Source organism: Sapajus apella, unplaced genomic scaffold (genome assembly GCF_009761245.1).
Source record: "Sapajus apella isolate SASKATOON/1434 unplaced genomic scaffold, GSC_monkey_1.0 scaffold43, whole genome shotgun sequence".
Taxonomy (NCBI): Eukaryota; Metazoa; Chordata; class Mammalia; order Primates; family Cebidae; genus Sapajus; species Sapajus apella.
Genome location: NW_022436983.1, coordinates 4,421,655 through 4,442,515, shown reverse-complemented (window position 1 = coordinate 4,442,515; position 20,861 = coordinate 4,421,655). Strand labels below are relative to the sequence as shown.

General features: G+C 42.6%; 1 protein-coding gene across 19 annotated transcripts in view; it reads right to left on the bottom strand.

Annotated features, from left to right (window-relative positions):
• The window catches only part of KIF1B (kinesin family member 1B), a 182,554-nt gene that overhangs the window by 132,624 nt on the left and 29,069 nt on the right, over nucleotides 1–20,861 (bottom strand). For all 19 annotated transcript variants that reach the window (XM_032300335.1, XM_032300355.1, XM_032300354.1 and 16 more), the window contains exon 3: nucleotides 2,090–2,166. In XM_032300335.1, coding sequence (XP_032156226.1) covers nucleotides 2,090–2,166 — 77 coding nt within the window. The remainder of the gene's footprint in view (nucleotides 1–2,089; nucleotides 2,167–20,861) is intronic.

The following is a 20,861-nucleotide window of genomic DNA, read 5'->3' as shown; positions in this document are numbered from 1 at the left end:
TGAGGCAGATAGATCACTTGAGGACAGGAGTTCGAGACCAGACTGGTCAACATGGCGAAACCTCATCTCTACTAAAAATACAAAAAAACTAGTCAGGCGTAGTGACACAATGCCTGTAATCCCAGATACTCAGGAGGTTGAGGCAGGAGAATTGCTTGAATCGGGGAGGTGGAGAGGCAGTGAGCCGAGATTGCGCCACTGCACTCCACCCTGGGCAACAGGGCGAGACTCAGTCAAAAAAAAAAAAAAAAGACAGGAGAAACAAAACCAAAACACCTAACAAAGAGATGAGTCATGCAGAAGTAAACTCCAGGAACAATCCCTAACAAGAAGAACATTTGGGGTTCCACACTGAGTAAGGATACCAGGACGGGCCCTACTCTCCATTTTCCTAGACATTGGTAATCTTTTGTTTCCCATGTGGATCCGCAGCCTCTTTCATTCATTCATTCATTTACTTTTTGAGATAGAATCTTGCTTTGTCACCCAGGCTGGAGTACAGTGGTGCAACCTTGGCTCACTGCAACCTTCACCTCCAGGGTTCAAGCAATTCTCCTGCCTCAGCCTCCCAAGTAGCTGGGATCACGGGCGCCTGCCACCACGCCCAGTTAACTTTCTTTTCTTTCTTTCTTTTTTTTTTTTTTTTTTTTGAGACGGAGTTTCACATTTTGTTACCCAGGCTGGCGTTCACTGGCGCAATCTTGACTCACTGCAACCTCCGCCTCTGGGGTTCAAGCGATTCTCCTGTCTCAGCTTCCTGAGTAGCTGGGATTACAGGTGCCCACCACGATGCCTGGCTAATTTTTATATTTTTAGTAGAAATGGGGTTTTACCATGTTGGCCAGGCTGGTCTCAAGCTCCTGACCTAAGGTGATCTGCCCACCTCAGTCTCCCAAAGTGCTGGGTTACAAGCATGAACCACTGCACCTAGCAGCTAATTTTATTTTATTTTTTTTTGGTATTTTTAGCAGAGACAGGGTTTCATCTTTTAAAATGTTCAAAACTCACACTGCCTTACTGCAATTAAAAAAACAATTGGCTGGGCACAGTCACTCATGCCTATAATCTCAGCATTTTGGGAGGCTGAGGCAGGTGGAGAGGTCAGGAGTTCGAGATCAGCCTGGCCAATATGGAGAAACCACGTCTCTACTAAAAATAGAAAAATTAGCTGGGTGACTGTAGTCCCAGCTGGTCGGGAGGCTGAGGCAGGAGTATCGCTTAAACCCAGGAAGCAGAGGTTGCAGTGAGCCAAGATTGCCCCACTGCACTCCAGCCTGGGTGATACAGCGAGACTGGGTCTCAAAAAAAAAACACCCCAGTTTCACTATGGTCATTCCAATCTTGCTGGCCGTTCCCTCAAAATTCAACTTAAAATTAACAGTACTCTAATCAATTTTAATTTGCATTTCCAGCCAGGCATGGTGGCTCACGCCTGTAATCCCAGCACTTTGGGAGGCCGACACAGGTGGATCACCTGAGGTCACAAGTTCGAGATCAGCCTGGCCAACATGGTCAAACCCTGTCTCTACTAAAAATACAAAACTTAGCCAGGCACGGTGGCACGCACCTGTAATTCCAGCTACTTGGGAGGCTGAGGCAGGAGAATCACTTAAACCTGGGAGGCAGAGGTTGCAGTGAGCAGAGATGGCGCCACTGTACTCCAGTCTGGGCGACAGAGTGAAACTCTGTCTCAAAAAAAAATAATAACAATAATAATAATAATTTGGCATTTCCTAAGATCAATGAACAATAATGTTGGTAATGAGGATCCTAAGATACTGATAAATAAATCCTCAAGGGATGTCTAAAATCAGTATAAATTTAGTGTAGGTTCAGCATAAATTTGGCGTAAGCTAAAATATGTTCTATATGTATATATATTTACATATATATGTGTGCATAAACTTTCCATCAACCAAAATACTTTCTAAGAATGAAAATGCTACATTACTACATCAAAGAATGAACTTATGGTAGATAACACTTAAAAAACAAAACTTGGACCTGCTCAGCTAAGAGAAAAGACAAATTGTCAAGGAAAGAGGAAAGGACGCAGGAGCTGGCAGTGCTGTGGAATGAGGGTACTCACTGAGGTATGAGACCAGTAGGAATAGTCGAAGCTGAAGGACTTTGGAGCTTCCTTTGGATTCTTTGGGTTAATAATACCTAGAAGATAAAAATGTTTCATTTTATAAGTCACTCAATTACAAGTTCTTTAGTTAAACATGTTATTGTGTGTTCAAAACACCCCAATCAGTAAATTCATACCACTAAATCTGAATAGGACAATTGAAAATCAATAAGCTGGGCTCAGTAGCTCATGCCTGTAATCTCAGCACTTTAAGAGTCTGAGGCAGGCAGATCACTTGAGGTCAGGAGTTCAAGACCACCCTGGGCAACACGGTGAACCCCCATCTCTACAAAAAAACACAAAAAAACTATCCGAGCATGGCGGCACACGCCTGCAGTCCTAGCTACTTAGGAAGCTGAGGTGGGAGGATCGCTTCAGTCTGGAATTTTGAGGTTGTAGTTAGCTATTATCGACCCACTGCAGTCTAGTCTATTTTGAGATCCTGTCTCAAAAAGGAAGGAAGAAAGGAAGGGAGGGAGGGAGGGAAAGAGGAAGGAAGGGAAGGAGGGAAGGAGGGAAAAAAATAATCACAGTTTTAAGAGGTAATTTATACATGGAACTTGAAAAACCAGATCAACAGTATTAACTGTGTGTTACCAGTATTCAGAACAGACCCTGATATAAAGTAGATGCTCAGTAAATATTCTGTGACAACGTCTATCCTCCCTAGGTAAGTTAGCAGCCAAAATTTGGAAATGAACCACATTACTATTTCTATTCTTTTTGGAGACAGTCTCACTCTTCCCCAGGCTGGAGTGCAGTGGTGCAATCTCAGCTCACTGCAGCCTCCACCTCCCAGGCTCAAGAAATTCTCCTGCCTCAGTCTCCTGAGTAGCTGGGATTACAGGCACCCACCACCATGCCCAGATAATTTTTGTATTTTTAGTAGAGACAGGGTTTCCCATGTTGGCCAGGCTGGTCTCGAACACCTGACCTCAGGTGATCCACCCGTCTCGGCCTCCCAAAGTGCTGGGATTATAGGCATGAGCCGCCACACCTGGCCCATATTACTATTGCAAGGCACCTGTTAAGCATTGAAATATTGGAACACATCGGAAACGGAGCTGGGCGCAGTGACTCACACCATACTATAAAACCCAGCACTTTGGGATGCCAAGACAGGTGGATGACTTGAGGTCAGGAGTTTGAGACCAGCCTGGTGAACATGATTAAACCCCGTCTATACTAAAAATACAAAAGTCAGCCAGGCATAGTGGTACGTGCCTGTAATCCCAGCTACTCTGGAGGCTGAGGCAAGAGAATCACTTGAACCCAAGAGGCAGAATTTGCAGTTAGCCTGGGCAACAGAGTGAGACTTCATCTCAAGAAAAAAAAGAAGTGAAAATCAGAAAATTATTGAATGAATCCAACCACTATTTGAAAGAAGCTCTTTTTAAAGATCTTACTTTCTACTTCAGAAAAGCATTTGGTAATGAAGCACTCATAACAAATAATAATGTTCCTTCTTTTTTTTATATTTTTAAAATTTTACAGGAGTTCCCTCCCCTCAGGATCAACTCTATTATTTCTAAATATCTACGGTTGACAAGTATGTAAATGTGTATGTGTGTGTATGTACGTAATGTAGTATACAGTGGAATCACAGACTAAGTTATTTTAGAGTGTAATTAACCGTGTTACCAGTATTCAGAACAAACCCTGGCATAAAGTAGACACTCAGTAAATATTCTGTTTTTTATCCTCCCTAGGATAGTTTGCAGCCAAAATTTGGAAATGAACCACGTTACAGCAAAATTACTTTTTTGACTGAAATGCATGAAGTCTCACTGCCCACATTAAGAGTGATTTCTCATGTCATTAATCCAGCCACATTATACTTCAGAGACGGACTATGATTGTTAAAACTTAATCTTTCCCCCTCATTCATACACACAAAGCTTTAGCTCCTCAAATTTCACATGAATCTTTATGGCATGCGGTCATGAAATCTCCTCAAAGACTGGAAATCTCAATCCACTCCTTTGAGGCAAGACCACATCCCAGGCTATCAGTGAGATCAGGATTAAAAAATAAATCTGTCTCGGACAGCTGCTACTCAGTACATAAATAGCAACAGTTGCTACGGTTCTTAGGATTCTCTCTCTTGCTGGATTCCACTGGGTATAGCCATGCACTTATGTTCCAACCTCAAATGCTGACAGAGTATTAATAAAGCTCACACTGTACATAATCATGTGACAAGGAGACATGGTTCTAGAAAGAACATCCCTCTACACACAAATGGTAATCCAAGCAAAGCAGTGTACTTCTAACCAAAGAGGTATTAAATACAAGATTTAAAAAACAGCCAACATTCACAGAACGCTTACTCTGAGCCATAAGTACTTTATGTCTACTAATCCCCCTTTTTCCCCCCCGAGACAGGATCTCACTCTGCGGCCCAGACTGGAATACAGTGATATGATCACAACTCACTACAGACTCAACCTCCTGGGCTCAAGTGATCCTCTCACCTCAGCCTCCTGGGTAGATAGGACCACAGGCTCGTACCACCACACCCAACTAATTGTTTTTATTTTTTGTAGAGATGGGATCTCACTATGTTGCCCAGGCTGGTCTCGAACTCCTGGGCTCAAGCCATACTCATGCCTCAGCTTCTCAAAGTGCTGGGATTACAGGTATGAGCCACCACACCAGACCTGCTAACCTATTTGATGCTCCCAACCACTCAATGAGGCAGATGTTTCATTACCCACATTTTACAGATAAACAAACCATCAAGAGAGGTTAAATAACTAATTAATGGCTTCAGACCTAGCTAGTGCCAGATTCAGGATGTAATTTTGGAGAGTATGGCTCCAGAGTTCACACTATTAGCCAAAACACCATCATTTAAATGCTTATTCCCTACATGCAGCATTGCCAAGGCTAAAGGTAGGAAGGCATTTTCATTGAGATACATGTGCACATGTACATGTAAGTGGCCACCCCACTAAAATCACACTATACGCATTGTTTAAAACTCTCTTTATGGGCAGGGAGCAGTGGCTCACGCCTGTAATCCCAGCACTTTGGGAGGCCAACCAAGGTGGGCAGATCACCTGAGGTCAGGAGTTGAAGACCAGCCTGGCCAACGTGGTGAAACCCCATCTCTGCCAAAAATATAAAAAATTAGCCAGGCGTGATGGTGCACGCCTATACTCCCAGCTACTCGGGAGGCTGAGACAAAAGAATCGCTTGAACCCAGGAGGTGGAGGTTGCAGTGAGCCAAGGCTGTATCACTGCACTTCAGCCTGGGCAACAACAGCAAAACTCTGTTTCAAAAAAAACAAAAATAAAAAACTCTCTTCATGGCCAGGCAATGGCGACTCACACTTATAATCCCAGCACTTTGGGAAGCTCAGGCAGGAGATCACTTGAGTCCAGGAATTTGAGACCAGCTGGGCAACATGGTGAAATCCCATCTCTCCAAAAATACAAAAGTTAGCCAGACATGGTGGTGTGTGCGTGTACTCCCAGCTACTGAGGGGGCTTAGGCAGTAAGATCACCTGAGCCCAGGGAGATCCAAGCTGCAGTGAGCCAAGTGGGAATTGAGGGCCGGGCATGGTGGCTCACGCCTGTAATCCCAGCACTGTGGGAAGCCAAGGTGGGCGGATCACAAGGTCAGGAGATCGAGACCATACTGGCCAACATTGTGAAACCCCATCTCTACTAAAAATAGAAAAACTAGCTGGGTGTGGTGGTGGGTGCCTGTAACCCCAGCTACTCGGGAGGCTGTGGCAGAAGAATTGCTTGAACCAGGGAGCTGGAACTTGCAGTGAGCTGAGATGGTGCCACTGCACTCCAGCCTGGCAACAGCCAGACTCCATCTCAATAAATAAATAAATAGGAACTAAGAGGTCTGTAGTTCCTAAAACATGAACGACCACACAAATTCTACCAAGAAAACGGAAATGAATGTCATACTGTGTGAGTCAGATTCTAGGTTTCAGTAGCTCAGCAATAAGAACAATGATGAGACAAGGCATGCCCTCTGAGGTAATCCTCATCCTCAAAAACATGGTTATAATGAACACTTCTAGCCTCTAGAAAATTTGCTTTCAAAAAACTTTCAGGCCTCTGAACCATAAGACAGGGCCACAAAATAAATGATAAAGCTTTTTTTGTGTGTGTGAGATGGGAGTTTTGCTCTTGTTGCCCAGGCTAGAGTGCAATGGTGGGATCTCAGCTCACTGCAATCTCCACCTCCTGGGTTCAAGCGATTGTTCTGCCTCAGCCTCCCAAGTATCTAGGATTACAGGCAAATGCCACCACACCCAGCTAATTTTGTATTTTTAGTAGAGACAGAGTTTTACCATGCTGGTCAGACTGGTCTTGAACTCCTGACTTAAGGTGATCTACCTGCCTCGGCATCCCAAAGTGCTGGGATTACAGGGGTCAGCCACTGTGCCTGGCCAATAAAGCTTTTAAATCATATTTCACTCAGCCTTTTAGCTACCAATTCTACAAAGAATTACTGAAAGACTACTCCAATCTTATCCCTTTGTTCTTTTCCTCAGTAAAAAAAGAAATAAAGAAAAACTACACTAATGAGTTAACTTCCTCAATTCACACAAAATCCTTTTCCTCTTTGTCAATATTCCTTTCTCCCAGACCTTTGAAGCTTCTGAAACTAATAGATTTTCCTAACTTACATCTTCAAAACCAAGCCGCTTTTATTTTTATTTTTTTTTTTTAGACAGAGTCTCACTCACCTTCCCAGGCTGGAGTGCAGTGGTGTGATCTTGGCTAACTGCAACCACCGTCTCCCAGGTTCAAGCAATTCTCCCGTCTCAGCTTCCTCAGTAGCTGGGATTATAAGCACCTGCCATCGTGCCCAGCTAGTTATTATTATTATTATTATTATTTTTTTTTTTTAGACGGAGTCCCACTCACCTTCCCAGGCTGAAGTGCAGTGGCGCAATTTCGGCTCACTGCAACCTCTGCCTCCTGCGTTTAAGCAATTCTCCTGCCTCAGCCTCCTGAGTAGCTGGTACTACAGACACTCACCACCACATCTGGCTAATTTTTATATTTTTAGTAGAGATGGGGTTTCACCATATTGGTCAGGCTGGTCTTGAACTCCTGACCTTGTGATTCGCCCACCTCGGCCTCCTAAAGTGCTGGGATTACAGGTGTGAGCCACCGTGCCCAGACGAATTTTTGTATTTTAGTAGAGATGAGGTTTTGTCATGTTGGCCAGACTGATCTTGCACTCCTGACCTCAGGTGATCCACCTGCCTTAGCCTCCCCAAATGCTAGGATTACAGGTGTGTGCCACTGCACCCACCCCCAAGCTGCTTTTAAAATAACTGCTTCTGGCTGGGTGCAGTGGCTCATGCCTGTAATCCCAGCACTTTGGGAGGCTGAGGCAGGCCAATCACCTGAGGTACAGAGTTCGAGGCCAACCTGACCAACATGAAGAAACCCCGTCACCACTAAAATTACAAAAATTGGCCAGGCATGGTGGTGCATGCCTGTAAACCCAGCTAATGGGGAGGCTGAGGCAGGAGAATCGTCTGAACCTGGGAGGCAGAGGTTGCGGTGAACCAAGATTGCACTATTGCACTCCAGTCTGGGCAACAAGACCGAGACTCCGTTACAAAATTAATAAATAACTGCCTCTATCAACAACAAATCAATTTTTTTTTCCCCAGACAGTGTCTTGGTCTGTCACCCAGGCTGAAGTGCAGTGGCTTAATCATGGCTAACTGCAGCCTAGAATTCCTAGGCTCAAGCGATCTTTCCTCCTCAGCTTCCCAAGTAGCTAGGCCTACAGGTGTGGACTACCATGCCAAGCCAATATTTAAATTTTTTTGAAGAGACTCGGGGCTTTGCCAGGTGGCCCACGCTGGTGTCAAACTCCTGGCTCAAGCAATTCTCCTTCCTGGGATCCCAAAGTACTTGAATTACAGGCATGAGTTACCATGCCTGGCCCAATATTCTAAACATACGAAAGAACAATTTAAAAATACTATATTTACAAAAATTAGCTGGGTGTAGTGGTGTGTGCCTGTAGTCCCAACTACTTGGGAGGCTGAGGCAAGAGAATCGCTTGAACCCCGAATGCAGAGGTTGCAGTGACCCGAGATACCACGCCACTGCACCCCAGCCTGGGCAATAGAGCAAGACTCCGTCTAAAAGAAAAAAGAAAAAAAAAAAAACTTCAGATGTTTTGTGACTTTGGGTATTATTGCACTTTTGTGTCCTCTAAAATTGAGGTAATACCTGGTTTACGGAATTAAATGAGTGAAACACTTACACATACGTTAATTTTTCTTAAATAGGTATTTTACCTTGTTTTAAACTCTTGATATTCAGTAATTATAGTAATATTCCACTTGATCGTTAAACCAAAATAAAAGGGCATAAGTTGAAGTGCGGAGACCAGATGACAGAACACATCAAGCACTGTAGAACATTTGGGAACTTTGCTTTCCATTTGTGTAACATAAAGACTCCCATAACAACTATATTTTGCATAAGAAATCCATGAGTCGCAGTATCTGGTGTTGCAGGGGCAGCAAGAGAGATGAGTCCATTCCTACATCAAAAGCATTGTCAGCTGAGCGTAGTGGCTCACACTTGTAATCCCAGAGCTTTGGGAGGCTGAGGTAGGATGATCACTTGAGCCTAGGAATTTGAGGCCAGCCTGGGCAACATAGTGAGATCTTATCTCTACTAAAAACACAAAAAATTGGCCAAGCATGGTAGCATGCACCTGTAGTCCCAGTTACTCAGGCAGCTGAGAAAGAAGGATCACTTGCGCCCAAGAGGTTAAAGCTACAGTGAACCACTACCGCGCCACTGCACTCCATCCAGGCTGGGCAAAACGAGACCCTGTCTCAAAAAAAAAGCAAGCAAGCAAGAAAAGCAAGAAAGAAAAGCAAGCAAGCAAGCGGGGGCGGGGGGGGGGGGGGGGGGGAGAGAGAGGAAGGAAGGAAGGGAGGGAGGGAGGGAGGGAGGGAGGGAGGGAGGGAGGGAGGGAAGAAAGAAAGAGATAAGCTAACCTAAAAAATATTTCTAGAAAACATTTTAACAGATTTTGCCTATGAAGAGCCAGGCACAGTGGCTCATCCCTGTAATCCCAGAGCTTTGGGAGGCCGAGGTGGGCAGATCACGAGGTCAGGAGTTCGAGACAAGCCCGGCCAACATGGTGAAACCCCGTCTCTATTAAAAACGGAAAAATTAGTTGGGCATGGTAGCAGACACCTGTAATCCCAGCTACTTGGGAGGCTAAGGCAGGAGAATCTCTTGAAGCTGGGATGCAGAGGGTGCAGTGAGCCAAGATTGTGCCACTGCACTCCAGCCTGGGCAACAGGGCGAGACTCCGTCTTAAAAAAAAAAAAAAAATTTACCCATGAAGTAGAATATCACAGAGCAGGGGTCCACACCCCTGGGCCACAGACAGGTACTGTCCATGGCCTGTTAAGGAACCAGGCCACACAGCGGGCCATGAGCAGCACTCAAGCAAGCTGTCAGACCAGTGGTGGCATCAGATTCTCATACCAGCATGAATCCTATTGTGTGCTGCACATGTGAGGGATCTAGGATGCCCGCTCCTCATGAGAATCTAATTAATGCCTGATGATCTGAAATGGAAAGGTTTCATCCCAAAACCATCTGCCCCGACCCCCATCTATGGAAAAACTGTCTTCCACAAAACCAGTTCCTGGTGCCAAAAAGGTTGGGGACCACTGCTTTAGAGGCTTTAAAGTGATCCTACTCTAAGTATCTAATGTTACCCTAGGTCCATTTATAAGCATGTAATAAACTCTGTAAGCCTTAATTTTTAGTTTTCTTCTCCGTAAAATGGGCATAATAATAATAATAATAGTGCCTAACTATACAGAACTGTCATTAATTCTCATGTTTTGGCTCAAGGTCTAGCATAAAGTAAATATTCAAAATATTATTTTCTTTAACAAATACTTGTATGTCTATCATGGCCCAGACCTACAGACCTAGTGAAAACATGTCCCTGCTCACATGGAGCTTACATTCTAATGAAGGCATCAGATAATTAACTAATAGAAATAGCATAATGTTGGAAAGAAAAAAAAAAGCCAGGTTAGGAGATAAAAGATGACAGAGTAAGTGGTAGAAGTAGCTATTTTAGATAAGAGCAAGCAAGCTGCCATCTTCATTCAGATTACTGAGCAGTAACCTGAATGAAGTTTAAGGAACAGCAAGATCAGCAGTGTAGCAAGGTGGGCAAATGATGATGAAATGTGAAATCAGGTAGCCAGCCAGAGACCAAATTCTGTGAGGCTGTGTCATCAAAGTGAGAATTTTTAGTTTTATTCTAAAAGTGGTAAGGACTGGGCACAGTAATTCACACCTATAATCCCAGCACTTTGGGAGGCCTAGGCGGACATATTGCTTGAGCTCAGATACCAGCCCGGTCAACATGGCAAAACCCTGCCTCTACTAAAAATACAAAAATTAGCTGGGTGTGCTAGCACGTGCCTGTAGTCCCAGCTACTCAGGAGGCTGAGGCACGAGAATCACTTGAACCTGGAAGGCACAGGCTACAAGAGAGTCGAGATCAGACCATTGCACTCCAGCCTGGGTGACAGAGCAAGACTCTGTCTCCAAAAAAAAAAAAAATTAAAATTAAAACTAATTAAAGTAACAGAAAACAAGTGAAGAATTTTAAGCAGAGGGATGACATGATTTGATTTATATTTCTTTCTTTTTTTTTGAGATGGAGTCTCACTCTGTCACCCAGTGAGCTGGAGTGCAGTGGCACGATCTCAGCTCACTGCGATCTCCACCTCCCAGGTTCAAGCGATCCTCCTGCCTCACCTCCCGAGTACCTGGGACTACAAGCATGTGCCACCATGCCCAGCTAATTTTTTTATTTTTAGTAGAGACGGGGTTTCACCATGTTGGCCAGGCTGGTCTTGAACTCTTGACCTCACGATCTGCCTGCCTCCCAAAGTGCTGGGATTACAGGTGTGAGCCACCATGCCCAGCCCTGATTTATATTTCTAAAATATGACTGGATACTGCATGGGAACAAGGGCAAAAGCAGAGAGACAAAAGGCTATCGCAGTACTGATCTGGACTAGAGTAGAAATGGCAAAAAGTAACTGATTCAGGATATACTGTGAAGGCAAAGATGGCAAGACTTACTGATTGATTTTATGTGGCCTATGAGAAAAAGGGTAATGATGACTCCAATATTTTTGGTCTGGGCAACTAAAAGAATTGGTAAGAATGAAGCAAGAGCCACTTTGGGTGGTCAGGAAGGGGAAAAAAACAACAGTTCTGTTTAGGACATTTTGAGTTTGAGATGCTTCTTTGGCCTTCAAGTAGAGTTCAGTTGGAAGCTGGGTAGAGAAGTCTAGTCTTTGACAGAGAGCTCCAGGCTAGAGAAGTGAATCTGGGAGTTATCATCATCTCAATGACATTTAAGCCCCCAGAACTAGAAGAAATCACCTGGGGGCAAGGGGGTCTCTCTTCTCCAGAAAGAGAGAGAGATCTGAAGACAACATCCTGGTGGACTTTTAACCTAAGGAGGTAAAGAATAATCAACCTGGGAGGAAAAAAGGCAATGAGAAGACTATAGGGCACTAAGAGTTAAGAAAATGAAATATCTGAAGTAGGCGGTCACACTATGTTCCCTACTATTATGAGAATGATTATCATCATAACCACTTACAGGACTCTCTAGAGGAATGAGTTCAGGCTATCTCCTGATTTCCCTAATAACTTGCTCTGCTCACTCTCACCTCTGACCTTGCCTCTTGGTTACCACGCAAATCCCATCTGGTTTCAACGCTGTTTTCCTAAATCCTCCTTCATAAATCTGAAAGGTAGCCTTAGCATCTAAGACCTAAATCTATATTTTCCCAAGTCCAAAGGAAAGATGATTGATTGTTCCTTTATCCTCTCTATACAACTTTCACACCTTTTCCCTTTTGTCTTCAAGGTTTTTATTCCTAATGATGTAGCCAACACTAATTACCTTAGGAGAGTTGGAGAAGGGCAGGACACTATAATTTCCATAAAGCCTGATTTGAAGACTTTTATCCAAGATAAACGTAAATGCCTTCAAAATGACTATCACAACGTTTCAAAGGTCTTAGTTTACTGAGGAACCACAAATGACTATCTTCTCTTTCTTGGAGAAGCTTTAAGTCAAGACTTAGTCTGCTAAATTCCCCAATTTTACCCTTTTCCTGCCTTATTCCCAACTTCGCTACTTTAGCATAAAGATGCAGAACTAACACTTTAATTACTGAGCCCTAGAAAATAAGGCAGTCAAAACAAGATTAGTATTTAAACGCCTTTTAATTCTCCAGAATAAATTTATCTAATATCTCAGTCTCTATGTAGTAATTATACTGTTGTCGGCAAACTACTAAAGATATTGCCTGCAACTATAATTAACATATCTGTGTGGCAACACTGTGACGTTATATTAACTTTAGTAACCAAGCACGTTCAGGGCTTGTTAAAAATCCCAGTGACATCTTCAGCACAATCTTCTGCTCTAAAAGCCTCCTGCAACAATTAAGAAAAATGGCACACAATAAAAATATTTTATGCACTGCTTATATTTTAAACCATAAAACCAAACCCATAGGCAACTCCTTCCCCTCCTCATAATATAGGAAATATAGTAAAACCTAGTGCCATAAAGAAGATTTGAGCAAAAGATCTACAATCATAAAGTTCCTTAATCATTTACAACAACAAATTTAGATTCCTAATTTTTATAAAACAGGCATAAATGTACTATATATGTTCACTGTTTACTCAATCCCAGAGTATTAAAAATTAAATATACAATAGCAAAGTAGGAAAACAAATTACAACTCTTCAGTGTCACAGTGTGATCACACTGATATAAAACATGCTACTTAGAGTACACGTTGAATAAAATCTCAATAATTCTGCTCTTCCTAAGCAAATTTTGAATGGTTTTAAAGAGAGATGATTTAGAAAGCCTAGATCTCACTCAACCTAAGATGCCCAAAGACATGTAAATTGATAATTATCTGCCCCTTCCCCTGAGCTTTTTCCTCATGATTTCCCTCCATCAAGAAAATAAATCAAAATAAATTTTATTTTTTTATTTTAATTAATTCATTTATTTATTTTGAGATGAAGTCTCGCTCTGTCACTCAGGCTGGAGTTCAGTGGTGCAATTTCAGCTCATTGCAACCTCAACCACCCGGGTTCAAGCAATTATCTGCCTTAGCCTCCTGAGTAGCAGGCGCCCAACACCACACCTGGCTAGCTTTTTTGTATTTTTAGTAGAGACGGGGTTCAAAACAAATTGTTATCTAACAGTTAAATTCAAATTAAGCGTAGACATTCAGCATTACTGCACAGAATAGGAAAGCTTGATAAGTATTTTCAGAGGTGATATGCTCTCCCACAGTAAGGGTTCTGGAGACAGACAGCCCAAGTTCATTTTCTATTTCCCTCAATTCATAGATATGTGAGCCCAGGTAAGACAGCCAATACCTCTGTCTCAATTCCTTCATCTGTGAAATGGGGAAAGAGTACCTGCCACAGAATTATTGTAAGGATTCAGTAAGATAAAATCTGCCTAACTGTGCTTGGCACAACGTGTTTGTTGTTGTTAATTACTAATTATGGTACATTTTTCCCCACTAAAATGCATTTTTTTTTTTTTTTTTTGTTATTTTAGTAGAGATGGGGTTTCACCATATTGGCCAACCTGGTCTTGAGCTCCTGACCTCAGGGGATCCACCTGCCTTGGCCTCCCAAAGTGCTGGGATTACAGGCGTGAGCCATCATGCCCAGCCTAGGCAACTGTTTTTTGAGACGGAGTCTTGCTCTGTCACCCAGGCTGGAGTACAGTGGCATGAGCTTGGCTCCCCGCAACCTTGGCCTCCAAGGTTCAAGCATTCCTCTCACCTCAGCCTCCCAAGTAGCTAGGACTACAGACATGTGCCACCAGGCCCAGGTAATTTTTTTGTATTTTTAGTAGAGACAGGGTTTCACTATGTTGCCCAGTCTGGTCTCAAACTCCTGACCTCAAGTGATCTGCCCTCCTCAGCCTCCCAAAGTGCTGGGATTACAGGCATGAGCCACCACCACACCTAGCCTAAAAGGCAATTTTAAAAGTAAAGGTTTTTGTTTTTCCCTTTACCCATTTTGCCTCCTCAAGTTTATTCACAGTTAAAGGAACTTTTCAGTCTCAGACCAGAACAATGTGGTGGGGAAAGAGCAAGTGTAGTTAAATCACTTCTTCATTGTGTTCTTCATTATAGTTTTCTGGTAAGCCAAAACCAAAAGGGCTTCTCAGACATGATCTACCTTTCCCTGCCATCCCTCTCAGTTACAAGTCATGCACCGCATACCGAACTGTCCATCAGCGGGCTGCATACATCAAGGTCCACATATATGAGTGGTCCCATAAGATTACATTAATAATATCACAATTTTACTATCATATTTGTACCCTTTCTATGGTTAGATATGTTTAGATACACAAATACTCCACTCATCACCACTGTGTTACAATTCCCTACATTATTCAGTACAGTAACATGCTATTCAGGTTTGTAACCTAGGAGCAATAGACTATACCACAGCGCCTAGGTATGGAGTAGGCTCCGCCCTGTAGGTTTGTGTAAGCACACTCTGCGATTTGCACAACAACAAAATTGCCTACCGACACATTTCTCAATGCATGACTGTATTTAGATTCCCTTCCTCAGTGCTTTCCTAATAGTCATCACACTGTTTTGATTATTTATCTCAGTCTAAGATGAGAGTAAAATCTCTCTGAAAGTGTGGTGGCTTTGACATCTAGGCTTGCTGAATAACAAAAACCTATTTTCCTATAGGTGCTCTCAAAAACCTAAATGCGTATTTCTTATTCTTATCATCTATAGGTATGTTCAAGGCATTTATCCCTAAACAACAAACACAATTAAAAACAGCTTTCACCTATACAATATTCCTCGATAAACAGGTACTACCAAAAACTGAACTATGAATGCCTGCTTTGTCTAACATAGAACCAGAAGTGGCATTCCTTTCACAGTCTTGTGAACTGCATTCCAGATTTTGCTAGCTGCCATTATACCACTTCACACTTCACTAGGCAACTACCAAAAGCAATCAGCACCATGATATTGGCTAGACTTTTAAAAACAAACTCCAAAACACCTCTAGTGAGTTGCAAAAAAGGCATTAAAAAAAATTGGGCATGGTTGCTTTCTCCTATGAGAAACCAACAAATGCACATATAAAGGTGGCACAAAGTATACTTTGGATTTTAACTAAGACAATCTCAAAGACAACAACAACATGAAAAGCAGCAAAGAAAGAGGACGTTTCCACCAAGATGATTTTATCCAGTGTCTCTCTTAGCCATCTTGATATAAAAAGTATTTATTTAGATAAAGAAGCTTAAATTATATCATGCAATAAAAAGAAACTTCAGGGCGGGCACGGTGGCTCATGCTTGTAATCCCAGCACTTTGGGAGGCCAAGGCGGGTGGATCACCTGAGGTCAGAAGTTCAAGACCAGCCTGACCAATACGGTGAAACCCCATCTCTACTAAAAACTACAAAAATTAGCCAGGCATGGTAGCAGGTGCCTGTAATCCCAGCTACTCAGCAGGCTGAGGCAGGAGAATTGCTTGAACCCAGGAGGCAGAGGTTGCAGTGAACTGAGATTGCACCACTGGACTCCAGCCTGGGCGACAGAGCAAGACTCCATCTCAAAAAAAAAATAAAAGTAGAAAAAGAAATCCAAATACACAATAGCAAAAACTCCCTCCAACTTAGGGATAGGTTCAATTATTCCTGCCTTTAAATGTATATTCCCACAGAAAATTTCGGCACTAAAACAAACCAAAGTCTTGGCACGGTGGCTCATGCATTTAATCTTAGCACTTTGGGAGGCTAAGGCAGGAGGATCCCTTAAGCCCAGGAGTTCAAAACCAGCCTACCCAGCCTGGGCAATATAGTGAGATCCCATCTCAATGAAGAAATTAAAAATTAGCTAGGTGTGGTGGCACACACCTGTAGTCCCAGCTACTAGGGGAGGAAGGTGGGCAAATCACTTGGCCCCAGGAGGTTGAGACTGCAGTGAGCCATAACTGTCCCATTGCTTTCAGTCTGTGTAACAAGGCAAGACCTTGTCTCACAGACACACACACAAAAAAAAACCAACCAAAAAAAAAACTTACATAATTTTTTAAATACTATGCTATATAGTATATATTATTTATTTGATCCTCACAACCCTGAGAGATCAGGCTGGGAAGGCATTAGCAACATTTCCACTCAATAAGTGAAGAACCTAAGGCTCAAGTGTCTGATAACAGAGGATGAATATAAATGAAATATGGTTCATAAATAGAATAGAATATTAAGTAGCTACTGAAATCATGTTCTTGAGGAATATTTAAGAAATGAGGGTAGCTGGGCGCGGTGGCTCAAGCCTGTAATCCCAGCACTTTGGGAGGCCGAGGCGGGTGGATCACGAGGTCAAGAGATCGAGACCATCCTGGTCAACACGGTGAAACCCCGTCTCTGCTAAAAATACAAAAAATTAGCTGGGCATGGTGGTGCGTGCCTGTAATCCCAGCTACTCAGGAGGCTGAGGCAGGAGAATTGCCTGAACCCAGGGAGTGGAGGTTGCGGTGAGCCAAGATCGCACCATTGCACTCCAGCCTGGGTAGCAAGAGTGAAACTCCGTCTCAAAAAAAAAAAAAGAAAAAGAAAAATAGCAACATTAAAATATTAGAAAATAATTTGTTCAGCAGCAGTGGAATAAAAAAATAGAAGCAAACTAAAAAACAGTACATATAACCCAATTACATAAAAATCTTAATATGTATAGGCCAGACGTGGCGGCTGACGCCTGTAATCCCAGTACTTTGGGAGGCTGAGGCGGGCAGATCACCTGAGGTCGGGAGTTTGAGACCAGCCTGACCAACATGGATGACCCTTGTCTTTACTAAAAATACAAAAAATTAGCCGGGTGTGGTGGTGCATGCCTGTAATCCCAGCTCCTCGGGAGGCTGAGGCAGAAGACTCGTTTAAACCTGGGAGATGGAGGTTGCAGTGAGCAGAGACCTCGCCACTGTACTCCAGCCTGGTGACAGAGTGAGACTCTGTCTCAAAAAAAAAAAAAAAAAAAAAAAATCTTGACATGTGTAAAGTACAAGGAAAAGATTAGAGGAATATAGATCCAGATGTTAATGATCGTTCTCTCTCAGTGGTAAGGTTAGGAATAATTTTGCTTCTGTCAGTATTCATCAAAACTGAAAGACCAGCAGATCACTTGAGCCCAAGAGTTTGGGCAACATGGTTTTTTGCAGAAACACTCTCTACAAAAAATACAAAAATTAGCCAGGTGCGGTGGCACACGACTGTGTTCCCAGCTACTGGAGAGGCTGAGGTAAGAGCACTGCTTGAGCCAGGGAGGGCGAAGCTACAGTGAGCCAAGATCACTCTACTGCACTCCAGCATGGGTGACAAAATGAGACCCTGTCTCATAAAAAATAAAAAACCTGAAAGAAAAAAAGTACCAAAAAGATCCATCAAAACGTAGCAGTACACTGTGGTTAAGGAGATAAGAATAGAGATGACTTTTCTTTCTCACTTTCTTATTATTCACAATGTACATAATTTATATGCATTTACATTTATTTTCATGTGGTTATAATAATTTATACTAGAAAAAGTATACAAATATAAATGCATTACTTTCTTCTGTTTGTTTTTTTTTTTTTTTTTTTTAATGGGGTCTGTCTCACCCAGGCTGGAGTGTATTGACACAAGCCTGGCGCACTGCAACCTTCACCTCCCAGGCTCAAGAAATCTTCCTACCTCAGCCTCCCGAGTAGCTGTGACCACAGGCATGTGCCACCATGCCCAGCTAATTTTTTTGTTTTTGGTAGAGACAGGGTTTCGCCACGTTGCCCAGGCTGGTCTCATACTCCTGTGCTCAAGCAATCTGCCCATCTCAGCCTCTCAAAGTGCCAAGATTACCAGCCTGAGTTACCACACCTGGCCTAAATGTATTACTCACTATTTTTTTTTTTTTTTTTTGGAGAGTTTTGCTCTTCTTGCCCAGGATGGAGTGCAATGGCATAATCTCGGTTCACTGCAATCTATGCCTCCTGGATTCATGGGATTCTCCTCCCTCAGCCTCCCCAGTAGCTAGAATTACAGATGCCCACCACCACACCCAGTTAAGTTTTGTATTTTTAGTACAGATGTGGTTTCACCATGTTGCCCAGGCTGGTCTCAAAATCCTGACCTGAGGTGATCTGCCTGCCTTGGCCTCCCAAAGTGCTGGGATTACAGGCATGAGCCACCATGCCAAGCCTAAATGCATTACTTTCTAAACTCTTCCTTTCAAAATCTCCACTTTGCCCTTCTTCCATGCCAAATTTTCTTTCTTATTTCCTGAAACAGTGTCTCACTCTATTGCCCAGGCTAGAGCACAGTGGCACAATCATGGCTCACTGCAGCCTTGACCTCCAGGGCTCAAGTGATCCTCTCACTTTAGCCTCCCTAGTAGCTGGGACTATAGGTGTGCACCAGCTAACTTTTTTGTATTTTTTGTAGAGACAGGGTTTCACCATGTTGCCCAGACTGGTCTCAAACTCCTGGACTCAAGCAATCCTGCTGCCTCAGCCTTCCAAAGTGCTGGGATTATAGGAATTGAGTCACTGCACCCAGCCCCAAATTTTCATTGTTTTTTTTTTTTTTTTTTAAGCTCCCAGGCTGGAGTGCAGTGGCGCAATCTCGGCTCACTTCAACCTCTGCTGCCTGGGTTCAAGTGATTCTCCTGCTTCAGCCTCCCAAGTAGCTGGGATTACAGGTACATGCCACCATGCCCAGCTAATATTTTTCGTATTTTTAGTAGAGATGGAGTTTTAGCATCTTGGCCAGGCTGGTCTTGAACTTGTCTCAGTCTCCCAAAGTGCTGGGATTACAGGCCTGACCCAACACACCTAGCCCAAATTTTCAACAGTGGACATGAAATCATTCTTTCTATCAGTTATGCTGCGTAGCATTTGGTTTAGAAATGTATGTGTCAATGAAAAAGCCTTATAAGACATATAATGTGAGCAATAAACGGGAAAAAAAAAATCAGGGCTACTTCTATCCCAACCAAGATTGGGCACGGGGGGAAAAAAAATCCTGGCAAAGGAAGGTTGATAAATATATGAATGAGATTCACCAAGGGGCAAGAGACAATCTATGGGTAAAAATAAAGCAAAATATCACAGTTCAGTCACTTGACGGAATGTTACCTCATATTATAATTGAAAACCAATTTCATCTACCTCCTGTTTTGTAGTGCATTTATACAGGTTTAATGTCTCCGGATTTACACAAATAACCTAACCATAAATGTGAGCAGTTAGATCATTAACTCTGGCTCATTTCCCTTTTTACTAAGTAATTAGACATTAAGAAATGCTTCTAAAGTGGGAGAACCTTGGCATATAATGGGATATTATTGAACAGAGCCATTTGTATGCGCTTGGGACTCCAAAATGTCAAGGCAGTAACATTTATTTGTACCATGGAAAATATTTCCTTCCAGACCAGAAAGTGCTTAAATAAAATAGCTACTACTTCTCAGTTTTCCAATTTAGCACATTCCCTAAAGTACTCTTCATACTCTTCTACTTTTTCATAAAAGAGTTTATGGCAGAAACATTCTAGTGCACTCCATCTGCAATCAGTTACAATCCTTGTGAGCAGCAGTCCAGGCCAGCTTGCCAGCAAAGCAGCCTTTTTAATGTAGCTAACACATGTGTACAGCATATTCATTTCCAACAAGACTATGTTCAAAATGCATGCCCTCTTCCAGTCTATGCCCAATGGTGTTTTTAAAAAAAGCCAATAATACTTTCTAAACATAGCACCTTTCACACAAATGCCTCTCTTAAAAAATCTCTCACTTAAAAATTATTTGGCATACATATTAGTCAAATTACTAAGAAATTGCCATAGAAGGCTGAAAACAGAAACAGAAAACAGAAGCAGAAAACGGAAAATGTCAAAATTCTATGGGAAAAAGTTTCTCATACGATAGATATGACAGTTCTCATCTGATTAGTTGCTTTCCAAGAACAGATACCTTTCAAAGAAACCAAACTGACCATAATTCTGAGCCATGACAAAGTATTTTGCTAGAAAACTAACCCCAATTTTTGCAAGGCCAATTAACCTACTGAGGATTTTTGTTTCAGTAGAGTAATGCTGATTTAAAAGTCACAAATTTCTCCTGCAGAAATTGTACATGCAGGGAAACAATGTGTTATAGTCAGCTGAGGACAAGGAGTGCCATTATCTAGTCCTAACACTGCCACTAATAAGCTCTAATAAACTACAATTCTGAAATTTTCCCCAAATATACCTTACTCACTCCTCAAGGTCCAGCTTAAATGGGCATATCATCAATAAATCCTTATCTTTGCTCTTTGCCAAAGTCACATTTATACTTTTTTTTTTTGAGATGGAGTTTTCCTCTTTTGCCCAGGCTGGAGTGCAGTGGCATGATCTCTGCTCATTACAGCCTCCACCTTCTGGGTTCAAGCAATTCTGCCTCAGCCTCCTGAGTATCTGGGATTACAGGAACATTTCACCACGGCCAGCTAATTTTTTTTTTTTTTTTTTTTTTTTTTTTTAGACGGAGTTTCACACATTTTGCCCCGGGTGGAGTGCAATTGGGGGGTCTCGGCTCCCCGCCACCTCCGCCTC